Source organism: Pseudorasbora parva, chromosome 14 (genome assembly GCF_024679245.1).
Source record: "Pseudorasbora parva isolate DD20220531a chromosome 14, ASM2467924v1, whole genome shotgun sequence".
In the NCBI taxonomy this organism is placed as follows: Eukaryota; Metazoa; Chordata; class Actinopteri; order Cypriniformes; family Gobionidae; genus Pseudorasbora; species Pseudorasbora parva.
The window spans coordinates 23,631,746-23,645,002 of record NC_090185.1 but is presented as its reverse complement, the minus strand read 5'-3'; the positions used below and the strand labels follow the sequence as shown (position 1 = coordinate 23,645,002).

The following is a 13,257-nucleotide window of genomic DNA, read 5'->3' as shown; positions in this document are numbered from 1 at the left end:
GTTACTTCCTCAAAACAAAACTTTCAAATATTCGATGTCACACGTACCTCAAAAAATGCTTTTTTCTTCCAGAATATTTGTGACGCAACTTAGTTATTTCTTAAAATGTGCATTGTGGTTACTTGTAAACTTTGTTTCGGTTGACTATTAGGAAGCTAACGTTAGTTTCCGCCACAAAAAAGAAGGTAATTGGTACTTTTTTATATAGAAGAAATAATTGCAACATAAATAGTCGCAATTGCGAGTTTATATCTCAACCTTGAAAATGTTGAGGTAACTTGCAATTGCGAGAACAATCTTGCGATTCTTTTTTAAATCGCAATTGCAAGGTAAAAAGTCGCAATTATCTTTTAAAATGTATTCTGTGGCGGACACAAGCTTCCATAAAAGTGTGTAAATTACACTTTGTGCTGTAAGTTTTGGAAGCATGTTTCCACCACAAAATAAAAAAAGGTAATTGCGGCTTTTTATCTCACAATTGTGAGGGGAAAAAAGTCAGTTATCTTTTTAATTGCTTTAATCAGTGGTAGGAAACAAGCTTCTATAGTCGGGGCTTTTTTTTTTTAATGTATTCATTTATTTTTTACTTTTAATTATTAAATGTGCCTTGGTGCATTATTCAAGTCAATAAATTGGACTTCAGCAGTATTGTCTACCATTTTCATTACGAAGCATTATTTTAAAATGTTATTGTAAAACATACACTTCCTAATCGATCTGTTTTATGCAAATGAGCAGGGTGCACAGTTCCCGACAGTTCCAGAAATTTCTATCAGGCTGATAACGGGCAGCCTGGGGTCCTGAAACAGCCATTTCAACTTGTTTACTTTCCGAAAAGAGGAGATCATTAAGAAGATGCAAAAGATAATAAAGCTGATCGGACCAAAATATGTCTCAATTGCCAGAACGTGGTAAGATTATCTTTGATTTAAGTACCGTTCTGATTGTTCGTTCAGAGTCAGCTCGTCTGCATTTAGCATGTGTATCTATTGATATAATTCGAGATTAGCATGTATAAAATATATAAATATTTTGTAAATACTTTGGGGTCTTTCATTGCAATCCAGGGTTTCCACGCTGGTCAGATGGGGTACAGTTGGTGGAGTGGCCGTTGTCTATTTCACCGACTGGCGGCTGATTTTGGATCATGTTCCCTACATTAGAGGAAAATTCAAGAAGGATGATGATGACTAGTTTTCCAATTCCGTATCATGGATTTGTAGAAAACGGTTGTGTATTCTTACCGGGAACCGGGAACAGCTTGCGTTGATCTGCCAGTAGGCGGCGCTGGTGATTCGACATACAGCCAGAAGAACTTGAAGAAGACTGTCACTTTTAACATTTCATTTTTATATACTTATATGTTTGAATAATGTTTTACTGTTAAATGTTATGTTAAAGTGTAAATCAGACTGCAAACAACTAGCATGTATTGCTAGTTAGTTGCTATCTGTCTGTTTCACGGCATGGCACATCACTCAGTTTGAGTTTGCACATAAAGATAATGTTGTATTTACTAGTGTAATTTCGTCATACTTTTGTGAATAAATTATTTCTCTATGCATGTGTCAAAGAACATCTTGTGTACAAACATCTAATAAATGTCTTAGAAAAAGTATTACATGCATGTAAATGTCTTGAAGATGTTTATGCTTTAAAACTCATGAGTTTTAAAGCATAAACACCTTCAAGACATTTTCTAAATGTCTATTTAACATCTGACCAGAAATTTCTTAGAGACATAATTGCAAAAACATAAAAATAAAAAAAAAATAGCTTTGCAGATGGAAATTAATTGTTAATGTGACGACATTATCACTGTCACACAATATAGAAGTACATGTAATTAGTATTGTCATCTAAAATGTAGTAAATGGCTAAACCGGTATTTGTCTTATACTTGGCGCTATTCATGAAAAAATTATATATTTTTAGTCAAATCTCAAAGTTGTCCTATGGTGTGACTGTCTCAAGAACGATTTAATAAATTACTACTTAATAAATTAAAAAGAAAAGCATAAAAACATATACATGTCACGGGCTAAAACATTTATTAATTTTTTCGTAATGTCAGCAAAAGGTTCTATTTTTCCTTATGTTTTTTAAATTTAATTTTTTACTTTTATATCAGCACACTTCATATTTCTCTTCATAAGTGGTTCAGTTCACTTTAAGTAGGCCTACTGTAGCTCATCCAATTTAGGTTATTTAATTAATTCAAGTATGAGTGGTGTATTAGTGCTTGGTAAAGCATGCTGCTTTGGCTGAAAAAGGGGTTGGTGTGATGGTAAGTTTTTGTTTCAGAATTGCTCAAATATTTAAACTTTTTTGAAACCACTATAAAAGTGTTAAGTTTTGTTGTCCTCATAGGACACATTTCAGTAAAAACAAAAACAAATTGCAAAACAGTGACGGAATTGACAGTTAGTGACCCTTATAGGCTTCATAATACATATGTATTTTTTTCTTCTTCAAAAGTGCTGTTTTACAAAAAACAAAAACACTTATTTTTACTGCATATTAACCCAAATGCATAGATCAGAATTCTCCATGATGATATTTGTACTTACTTATGCCATGGAATAAAAATAAAAAGTAATCAAGACATCTGGTCTGAGAACTGTGACTTTTTGTCTCGCAATTCTGAAGAAAAAAAAAATATATATCAGAATTGTGGTATATAAACTCGCAGTACTTTTTCTGGCAATTGCAAATGTAAATGCACACTTTCTATCTAGCAATTCCAGAGGAAAATAATAGTTAAGTATTTTTTTACTCTGCAAGTACATTTTTCAAGTGTCTGTACTTCACAACACAACACATTCTTTCTGCACTATGTTCCATATTGAATGTCATTTAAAAAAATACATTAAAAATGTAGTATTTCCAAGTTTTACTTGAGTACTTAAGAAAGTAGCCTTCTACATTTTTATGTAGGCCTAATTAAGTATTAAATATAAAAAATAAACTTATTTATGAAATGTGCAGTAAAAAGTATGACGCTTTGGAATGTAGTGAAGTAAAAGGTTTCCAAAATAAACCAACACTCAATTATATTTTCAAGTATGTACTTTATCAAAGTAAAAATACTTATACACTACTGTCCACCTCTGAGCAATTTTGAATTGCAAAAAAATGTTTTTGTTAATTTATTTTATTCCAAGGTGGCTTCCATATAAATGTGATCGTTTTGTCTGATATTCCTTTTACTTCTTAATAAATTGTTAACTAGATTCCAAGTTGATGGAAAACCCCAAGAATACTTTGGAGGGGGCATTTTCTTTCTTACCCACACAAAATGTTACCATGGCAACCATAGTTTCCGCCAAAATGCCTCTTAAGACTTCTCCCGAAATCCTCAAAAGAAAAGCCCCGCAGCACAATCACACAGGATTCAGGATTTTCGTGATACTTTTTGTATGGGACTTTTAAAACCCTACTGGAACCGCGCTGAACTGTACAACCTGTAATTTTAGAAAACAAGTAGCCGAACGATACTGCAAATAAATATACGAATATGAAATCTTACATGGTCTGAAGAACATTCAGGTTTTTTATGTATATGTTTTACAGTAAAGCATAGACTAAGCTGTACTGCTCTGTTATTTTTGTACTCGACAAGCTCGTTCATAGTCTACAATGTAAAGTGAAATGACCTGTATAGAACGAGTATACATATATCATCAAACACAACAAATAGTAACTTGAAAACAAAACAGAGCATTGTATTGTCATCATGTGGTTTATGGTTAGCTACCCGACTACCGCAGGGCTTTGTCTCGTTAAGTCAACCCTAATCGGGCATAATGTCTTTCATTTGTCTCATTGAAGGGGGAGGGGAGTGAAAGTATAGAGGAAGAGAGGGGGATTTAACATTCACAAAAAGGCGACACCAACAGAGAATGCGCGATGGAGAAAAATGAGTAAGTATAACCTATTTAATGTCGCAAAGGTATTAAATCGCGACCCGCATATCTGCATTTATCGTCATGCTGTTTTACGAGCAAAACAATCGCTTTTGTTCATTTGAATAGACCAGTCTCCGCTTTGCCGGGGCTAACGTTACTAGTTTGCGCAGTCATTTCAAACGGCGACGATTTCAAAGAAAGAAAACGCGTATAGCGATAAAACTAATTAATGTAATACTTCAACAAAACGATGTGTGCACAGATCAAATGAAGTAATTCATCGTCTGAAGATGGAAATGGCTGCAGGTCTTGCTAATAAACTGTTTATTAACGTTAACGGACCAGGTGCAGCATCTTCGTCCCGCGATGGTCATTTTAGCGAAAGGTGTTCATAACACACGTTTTTAACCAAAAAACTAGTATTTCATTCAGTCACTTGATTGAAAATGTGTGGCAAAATGTCTCCGGTTTAATGGCAATGCATTGTTTACATTCACAATGAATCGACTTTTAAAATTCTCATGTATTATACAGATGCCTGAAATGCAGCATGGTCTACAACGAAAATACGCATACATATATCATTCTGTGAGTTCGACTACAGGTTAACTTATACGTCATCTGTATGATGCATACTAACTCTATAAGTATATAACCTAATTTCCAAGCGGAGGAATCTTTCATTGAGCTGAAGATTCCTAAGTGATGAGGCTACGATACGGCGCAACGTTTTGCTGTGACAAAGCAACATCATTGAACGTAGACGTAGACACTGTATTACTGTAGATTTGTCTTTTGTAATTGTCTTTTATTTAAATAAAAAAGTAAGATTATAAGCATGTCAGGGGAAGCAGACACTGTGGACATCAGGGAGAGTAAAAAGTGGGAGTGCTCGGATTGAGGAGGGAAAGCCATGTGTGTTATGTTAGGTACAGAGTACAGACGGGGGATTGTCATGTAAAAAGTAGGCCCATCTGTGGAGAGGATTTTGTGTGCTTTATTTCAGGAGGGGGTTGGTGGTGCATGTCAATTGAGCATGTGAATCTCGTTCAAATTGAAATGGTCCCGCCCACCTCCGATAATTCGGTTAGCCCCTGCTCACAACTACAAAAAGTTATAGTGCACTAAATATGTTTAAGTGAATACATATATAACTGAAATGGTGTCCCAAATGACACAATGTTACTCAACCATGCAGTGTATGAATTTTATATGGTTATTTTGTCATCCGGTTTTGACAGCCCCAGTCTAATAGCCCATCTCAATCCACTCCGCAAGGAAAGTTGCGACAGTTGTGTGCATGAAGGGTCCATAATGCCACGCTAAGTGGAGACTGTAATCTACAGTGTGTGAACACACTACTCACATTATTTATACTACATATATACTACGTCTTTCTCATTTGGTGAATCGTTTCTTTAGCTTGTTTGGAAGAAAAACAAGCATTCCAGACAGCATCATGGTGTCTGCAGATTCAACACACATCTGGTACGTGTGGATTCCATTTGTACCAGCTGTGGGCCGGATCTGGGCCGACACTATTTTGCTGTCTGGGATGCTTGATTTTTATTGAAACAAGCTAAATAAACGATTCCTTGAAAAGTGCTATATAAATGTAACAAATTATTATTCGCCAATTGAGTCAGACGTCCTATCACTAGTGTTGGCTAATATTTTATATTATATTATATATATATATATATATATATATATATATATATATATATATATATATATATATATATATATATATATATATATATATATACAGTAGGAAATTTACAAATAGTCTTCATGGAACATGATCTTTATTTAATATCATAATGATTTTTGGCATAAAAGAAAAATTTATAATTTTGACCCATACAATGTATTGTTGGCTATTGCCACAAATATACTTAATATAATTTAATATAATTAACTGGTTTTGGAGTCCAGGGTCACATTTGAGAAATTGGTTGCTCTTTATTTTACAGTATGTGTACTTGCCTAAGAAAGTCCTGGGTAATATAAGGTTACTTACATGGGTTAAGGTTAGGTTTAGGCGTAAGTTCAAGGTTAGTACCTAGTTATTACCCAGTTATTGTAATAACTACAGTAAGTACATGGGGAACAGGACTGTAAAATAAAGTCCCCGGTAGCAACATAGTGTCGGGCCAGATCTGAGCCACATCCGTTTTGACCTGTTTGCTTGTGTTCCAGTTTGATGCTGTCACTCTAAATGGCACTTTCTTTTCTTTTTTGGTCAAATGAATTAACTGAATTGAAGAAATGTGTGAAATTTGCATTGTTTATGATTCGCCCACCCACCTTACAAAGTTGGTTCTGGCAGAACCATTCAGAAGAACCACTTAAAAGAGTGATTCATTTGGATCTCCATTCCATTGGTTTTAACTTTGAAATTGAACAAATTGTGTTTCATAGTCTAATTAAACAATTTTTCCAAGGATTCCTTATCAACGACATGTCACAAATAGACATGCCTGTTCTTTTTTTAGCAGAGGTGAGGAAGAGGAGGAAGAACAGAGGCGGGAGAGGGGGGAGGCAGGTCGTTTGTATAGTTTGTGGTATTGTATTATTTAATCAATTAAAAAAAGCATCTATGTTGTTACATGTTTGCACGGCAAGCTTGAAGAGCCATCGACTAAAACCCTCCCCAAAAAAGTTTGTCCAGACTTGTGCATGAACTTAAAACAAGCACGAAATCTTCATGGTATCATCATACAGAATTTTTCAGTGAACTCATTTTTGCATCACACCTGTGTCAACTAACTTCTAATACAGTATTTTGATTTAAAGGGGTGCAACTGTTCAAGTGAAGAATGTGAAATGCATGTGAAGAGGTCTTCTAGACAAACAGTATTACTATTGTCTCAAACTATGCGAAACAAATGAAAACATTTGGCAGAGTAGATTGACAAGGACAGCTTACAGAGCTCAAAAGTAGAAGTCATTTACCCAAGTGTTGGAACACTCTAGGCACAGTACAGATTGTATTTGCACTTGTCTTATAAGAAAGTTCATTGAGTTTAAATGTGCTATAGACCTTAGTCAGGGCAGCACCATATTTAATTGCGCAAACTGCTCTTTGAGCAAATATACATCATTAAATAAATGAAATATTATTTTACTCTATTGCATATTTTAAGTTACACTGTTAAAAAAAAAAAGTACAAAATTGTATGTTTTAAGGTACAAGTGGCTGTCACTGGGGTGTTACCCTTAAGGGTAAGTCAGGGGTAAGCAAGTTCAGTCCTAGAGAGCTGATGTCCTGCAGAGTTTAGCTCCAACCCTACTAAGCCACCACAGTATAAACTCATGACTACCAGAATGCACTACAGCATTAAGTATGTCAGCATTGTAAAGATTCATATGCTGAGTCTTGTTATCTGTGTTATCAACATTTTTCTTCATGGCAATTTTTGCTTATGGCTTTTTTATATTAACAGATTATGTGTTTTGTTAACACTGTAACAAAAACCACAAACTCACATAAATAGCTAAGAAATCAAACTGCCCGACTAAAGGAAACACTGATCACCATAATGGTGAGCAAACATTTTCAATAAAACATCTAAACCTGTTTATTCTCAATAAAAGTTCTATAGACGTCTTTCATGGTTGGAGCAAAACTCTGCAGGACAGTGACTTACTAGGACCGAACTTGCCTACCCTTGCTTTAAGTAGAGGAAAACAAAGCTATAATTGTACACTAAGGACCAATTGTGTACCTTTCAGTTATGCGTTTTGTTCCTCAAGGAACAAAAGTGTACCCCCACTGTAGCTTTTTTTTTCTAAAAGAGTGTAGACTTTAATCCATTTTAGATTGAATTGCTTATAAATGAGTGTATTTGCATTTGTTACAATCAGTTCATATGTGTTTTAAGCATTAAAATCGCATTTTGAATGTGATTTTAATTGGCATCATGATAGTCAACAGAACGAGTTCTTCACAATATTCATGATCTAATAACATTGTCATTTTGTCATCACAGGCTTGGGATATTTCAAAATTTGTTCCAAGTTAGGCATTGCATGTCATTGTTTGCGTATATTGTGTGTTAATATCCGTTTGCAACTACCGCCACCATAACTCATTCTCTTTCCAAATGTGCATCTATATGAGTTTATCAAATCTCTGAGATGTGTCCTATTTTGCTCCCCTCCCCAGCCCCACTGGGAAGAAGTTCCGGAGCAAGCCTCAATTGGCTCGTTACCTTGGCAACTCCATGGATCTCAGCTCCTTTGATTTCCGCACAGGCAAGATGCTCATGAGCAAACTGAACAAGAACAGACAGAGACCCCGATATGACAACAATAGCCAGTCTAAGGTGAGAGGACTCACATCAACTGGGGGCTCAAAAATTGTGATTTCATATTCATAAAATCATATTCATTATTCTAGATCAGGGGTGTCCAACCCTTGTCCTGGAGGGCTACCACCCTAAGGATTTTAGCTCCAACTTGAAGCAAACACACCTGAACCAGCTAATCATGGTGTCCAGGGCTGCTTGATAATTACAGACCGGTGTGTTGGAGCAGGGTTGGAACTGAAATCTGCAGGACGGTAGCCCTCCAGGAGCAGGGTGGGACACCCCCGTTCTAGATTAATATCTGCAGTGACATAGGCGGAGAATGATCTTTGCATGGCTGGTGACCCTTTAAAACCAATTAAGCAATTTCAAGCCAGTTTTACTGGTCAAGCTTGTCTACCTGCAACAATAACCAGAAACAGATCAGCAATTCCCAATGTCATCAAGAATGTTCTGTCTTTGACAGGGCAAACCTGACCTGAACACATCCCTCCCAGTACGGCAGACGGCCTCCATCTTCAAACAACCCGTCACAAAAGTTACCAACCACCCCAGCAATAAGGTTAAGACAGACCCGCAGAAGGCCATTGACCAGCCCAGACAGGTAATACTAATCTAGGTTTACACAAAGCCTAAAAACTAAAAACTTTTGATACATTTTTGCCATTTATTTACATGACAACTCTTTTGGGGGCCTTAAAACGCAAACTTTTGGGGAGGAAATTTCAAAGTTCTCATTTTTGGAAGTGTAAACTACAAAAACGCGAATTTGAGAAATTATACGCATGTGTAAACGTACCCCATATTCTCAGGATTTATTCACCGCTATTAGTAGTTTGCCATAGTTGCATGAGGCTAATATAATTTTCATTGACAGCTTTTTTGGGAGAAGAAATTGAGTGGCCTCAATGCCTTTGACATCGCAGAGGAGCTGGTGAAAACAATGGATCTCCCCAAAGGCTTACAAGGTACGTCCGGGCAAGATGAAGAACTTAATCCAAGTTTGATTATTTTAAGCAAGAATAAATAAGTCAGTATTCCATTAGTTTGTTAAATCTGAAGAACACGAGATGAAAATGAATCTATAGCAAGACAGAGAACACAAACAACAGCAGAAGACCAGGCGCAACCACAGAGGCTGCACCAGAAATGTGAAGTATGAATGTAATCTGGACTTGCCTACCAGCATCAGTTCACTGCCATACACAAATCTTTTCCCGTGGCCTCATAGGATATCAAAGTGTCCATCGTATGCACACTTCAGAATCTCGACAGAAATAGTAGGTCATCCAGGTACTTTATGCCTACTCTTTTAAGAGTGTCGTGAATTCGGACATACTTCTTTTGTCACATACAGTTTTCGTCTACTATATAGTAGGGAAATATGCGATTTCGGATGCAGCCAGGGATATTTATACTCAAGAATTAGTGCACTTACATTAAACAGGTAAGGCCAGAGTAAGAAACAACTAGAGACAATTAACCTTCAAAATAAAAGACAATGTGGTCATTTCAAAATAAAAGCAGGCCCTAAAAACAAACAAATTCCAAAAACTTTACAGGTATAGTGAACTTTACAACAAAAACAAAAAATTAAAACAATGTTTATATTAATACTTTTAATATACAATTGTAAGTATTTCCAAGGTTTTTGTCTTCAATGCTACAATAATTTGATCAAAAAAATACAGTAATTCTGTGAAATATTATTACAATTAATACAGTATTTAAAATAACAATTTTATATTTGAATATGTTTTAAAACGAAATGTATTACTGTGATGCAAAGTTGAATTTTTAGCATCATTACTCCAGTCTTCAGTGTCACATGATCCTTTAGAAATCATTCTAAGAAGCTGATTTGCTGCTTAATACACATTTTGAATTAGATTGGGTAAACCCAGCCTGATCTGCAGCTCAGTCTGGAAACCTGTACATTCATTTCTACTGCTTCTGTTACACTTTTTAAACCAATCACTACTTTTTTTCAGGATGAAACGCATTTAAATGTCTTTACTGTCACTTTTGATCAATTTAATGCATCTTTGCTAAATATAATTATTAATTTCTTTCATTAATTTCTTGTAGCATCATAATACTAGTCAAGTCAAAGTCACCTTTATTTATACAGCGCATTATACAATACAGTGATAACAGGAAAATGACACAATGATGCATTGCAAACTGTTCTTTTCAGCTTTACAGCAGCTCTAAAATATAAAAGTGTCATTGTTCAGCTGAAGTCAGTTCAGTGTTGGGTCAGTTCCGTTGTAAAGCTCATCAATTAATAAATGAGTTAATTTAATCTATAAAGCAGTTCTGCTGAAAACAGTGATGTCATCATCCAGCTCAGTTCAGTTCTCATCTTATTCTGTCAATGCAGTTAAATCAAAAATATAAACCAGAGGCGACATTGGCAAGAAACCCAAACTCCATCAGGTGACAGAATGGAGAAAAAAAAACAAAAAACAGGCTCAGTTGTGGGGGACAGTTCTCCTCTGGCCAGTGAACAAACATGGTGTGATTATGATTCAGGCTGCATCGCAAGTCAGAAATCAGATTGTGGACCGGTAGCATTAAAATATTTCATTCAATTCCTTTTGCTTGAAGATTGGATTCATCACACCAATATGGAGATGAAACTGGTCATAGATCTGTGCAGAGGACTTGTCCTGTTCTTGTGGTCTTTGCTGAGGACCTGTGCTGATGGCTGTCATGTCGACAAGGCCTTGTCTAGTTGACAGGATCTCTGCTGACATTCAAGGCTGCGTTGATGTCGTGTCTAGGTGCAGGTCCACCATCAAATCTGGATATGGTCCGGAACCGGCGGACTACGGTAACCTCGGGATAAACAGAAAGACTAATATTAGCGCAGATACCATGCTTCTTATGATGTAACAAGTACATCGGGTGTTATAGGAGGTGTTCCCAGTTTCGGTTGACCTAATTTATGCAGCCTAACAATCCGTTAACTGATGTGAGTTATAGAAAAGTGATAATGTGTTGTGTATATATCAGGTTAAAGAGATGTGTTTTTAGTCTAGATTTAAACGGACGGAGTGTCTGCTTCCCAAACAAGACTAGGAAGACTGTTCCAGAGTTTAGGTGCTAATTAGAAAGCAGTTGATTTTGATATTCTAGGTATTATCAACTGGCCGGAATTTTGAGATTGCAATAGACGTGAAGGATGTTAAGAGCTCGCTCATGCACTGAAGAGCAATCATTTAGTGCAATGTTTAATAGAGAGCCAATACAGTGTTGACAGAACTTTGCTAACTTCCTGGTTCTAGTAAGAACTCTAGCTGCTGCATTTTGGACCAGTGAGTTTGTTTATTAAGCCTGCAGGGCAACCACCCAGTACAGCATTACAATAATCTAGCTTTGAGGTCATGAACGCATTTAATAGCTTTTCTGCATTTGTCTTTGAGAGTGTTTGTGGTAATTAAGATGTATTTTTAAGATGAAAGAATGTGGTTTTACAGATGCTAGAAATGTGGCTAACGAAAGATGAAGACTTGACAGAGCAGCCATCAAGTGACAGACAGTGCTCTATGTGAAAAAGAGCTAAAATGAAATGAATTAATTCTATAATATTTTATGCATTACTTTTAGGAGTAGGCCCTGGGTGCACAGATAAGACCCTGTTGTCAGCGATTGCCAGTGCCCTTCACACCAGTGCGGCTCCTATCACGGGCCAGCTGTCCGCCGCTGTGGAGAAGAACCCGGGAGTCTGGCTCAACACGGCTCAGCCTCTCTGTAAAGCCTTCATCGTCACAGACGAGGACATCAGGTATTCCAGCCCTTTCAATGATGCACAGTATCATATTTCCTATAATAAATGTATGCATGGGATATTTATGTAAGTAATGTTTTGTTCACAGAAAGCAAGAGGAGCTTGTGTACAGCGTTCGAAAGCGACTGGAAGAGGCTTTGATGGCCGACATGTTGGCTCACGTGGAGGAAACAGCTAGTGAGGGAGACGCACTCAAACAGGAGGGGAATTGTAATGATGACAAACAGGAAGTATAGCAAAGGTAGTTGAGGAAAAACGACAGTTGCGTGTTTCCGCTCATTTCCTGAAGGAAATGGTCACATAAACTGAAACTATTGTTTTTTTCACAGGGTATTCAAATGTGTCTGAATTACCTGCACATGTGTTTCCCAAAACAAGCTGATCAACACACCATGTTACCATCTCCCAGCTCCGCTGAATATCCATGTACACCCACCAGTTGGGATCTCACAGAGACTGTTGGCTCGATTTTTTTGTATTATTTTCTTTTATTATTTTGAACATTTTCTGAAAGAACTAAATGTTGGAAAAGTTTAACAGTTGAACTGCTTTCTGCATTAAATGTTTTGAGGTGTTTGTTGAGGGAGTATGTGGATTTGATTTGGAGATACAAAAAATACAATCCTCCAGTTCTAGTAGGTGCTAAACTTTATCACAGCTGACCTAATCTGATCCGACGATTATTCTCTGTGACTAAAAAAATGTTTAAATCTCTGTCAAATAGAGAAAGGAACATGTTTGTGAAAAAAATGTACTCTGTTCCCTGTTAGTATTGTTTTAACAATAAGTTGAAAATCAGTATTATGCATTCAAATTCAGTTTTTTTTTTGTGTGTGTGTGGTTTGGTTCTCTTTCAGATTCTGTTTTCGACTCCTCTGGTGCTTGTTACTGCCTGATTTTTTTCTTTATAAGTTGTTCATACTTGACACTGAATAACATTTCCACAGTCTAAACCTGGAATTGAAATGTGAATGGTGATTCATAAAATGTGATGTGATTTATACAAAGTGATGTGTAAACATCCTGTGATAAGCAACTTAGCTAAACATTTTGCTGGGTGAAAAGTATGTTTTTATAATAAAAAAAAAAGTTTGTTCATTGCCCGCATCATCACAACGACATCCATGTTCTTTTCTGCATTTCTTAAAATAAAATGTTCCTGTGTTGAATATCTTTATTGCCTCTTTCTGCAATGATGCGACAGGTGGCGTTATCGCTATTTCTTTGCAATGCATTATATGCT

The 13,257-nt window shown here is 36.3% G+C and overlaps 1 protein-coding gene and 1 long non-coding RNA gene across 4 annotated transcripts; both read left to right on the top strand.

Moving 5' to 3' along the window:
• Positions 1-602: 602 nt before the first annotated feature.
• On the top strand, positions 603-1,560 carry LOC137039528 (uncharacterized). The gene is made up of 2 exons (XR_010897684.1): positions 603-911; positions 1,068-1,560. It is a non-coding gene; the product is annotated as an uncharacterized lncRNA (long non-coding RNA).
• Positions 1,561-3,831: 2,271 nt separating this feature from the next.
• On the top strand, positions 3,832-13,183 carry mbd3b (methyl-CpG binding domain protein 3b). 3 transcript variants are annotated; one of them, XM_067415946.1, is made up of 8 exons: positions 3,840-3,923; positions 6,407-6,475; positions 8,080-8,239; positions 8,688-8,825; positions 9,099-9,189; positions 11,834-12,011; positions 12,103-12,255; positions 12,344-13,183. In XM_067415946.1, exons 1-7 carry the CDS (start codon positions 3,910-3,912, stop codon positions 12,248-12,250), a joined length of 798 nt encoding a protein of 265 aa, XP_067272047.1. In that variant the 5' UTR covers positions 3,840-3,909; the 3' UTR covers positions 12,251-12,255; positions 12,344-13,183. The 3 variants fall into 3 exon arrangements, with proteins under 3 accessions (XP_067272049.1, XP_067272047.1, XP_067272048.1); XM_067415947.1 differs by having other exon boundaries at positions 3,868-3,923; positions 6,410-6,475; XM_067415948.1 differs by lacking the exon at positions 6,407-6,475 and having other exon boundaries at positions 3,832-3,923.
• The last annotated feature ends 74 nt before the right edge of the window (positions 13,184-13,257 follow it).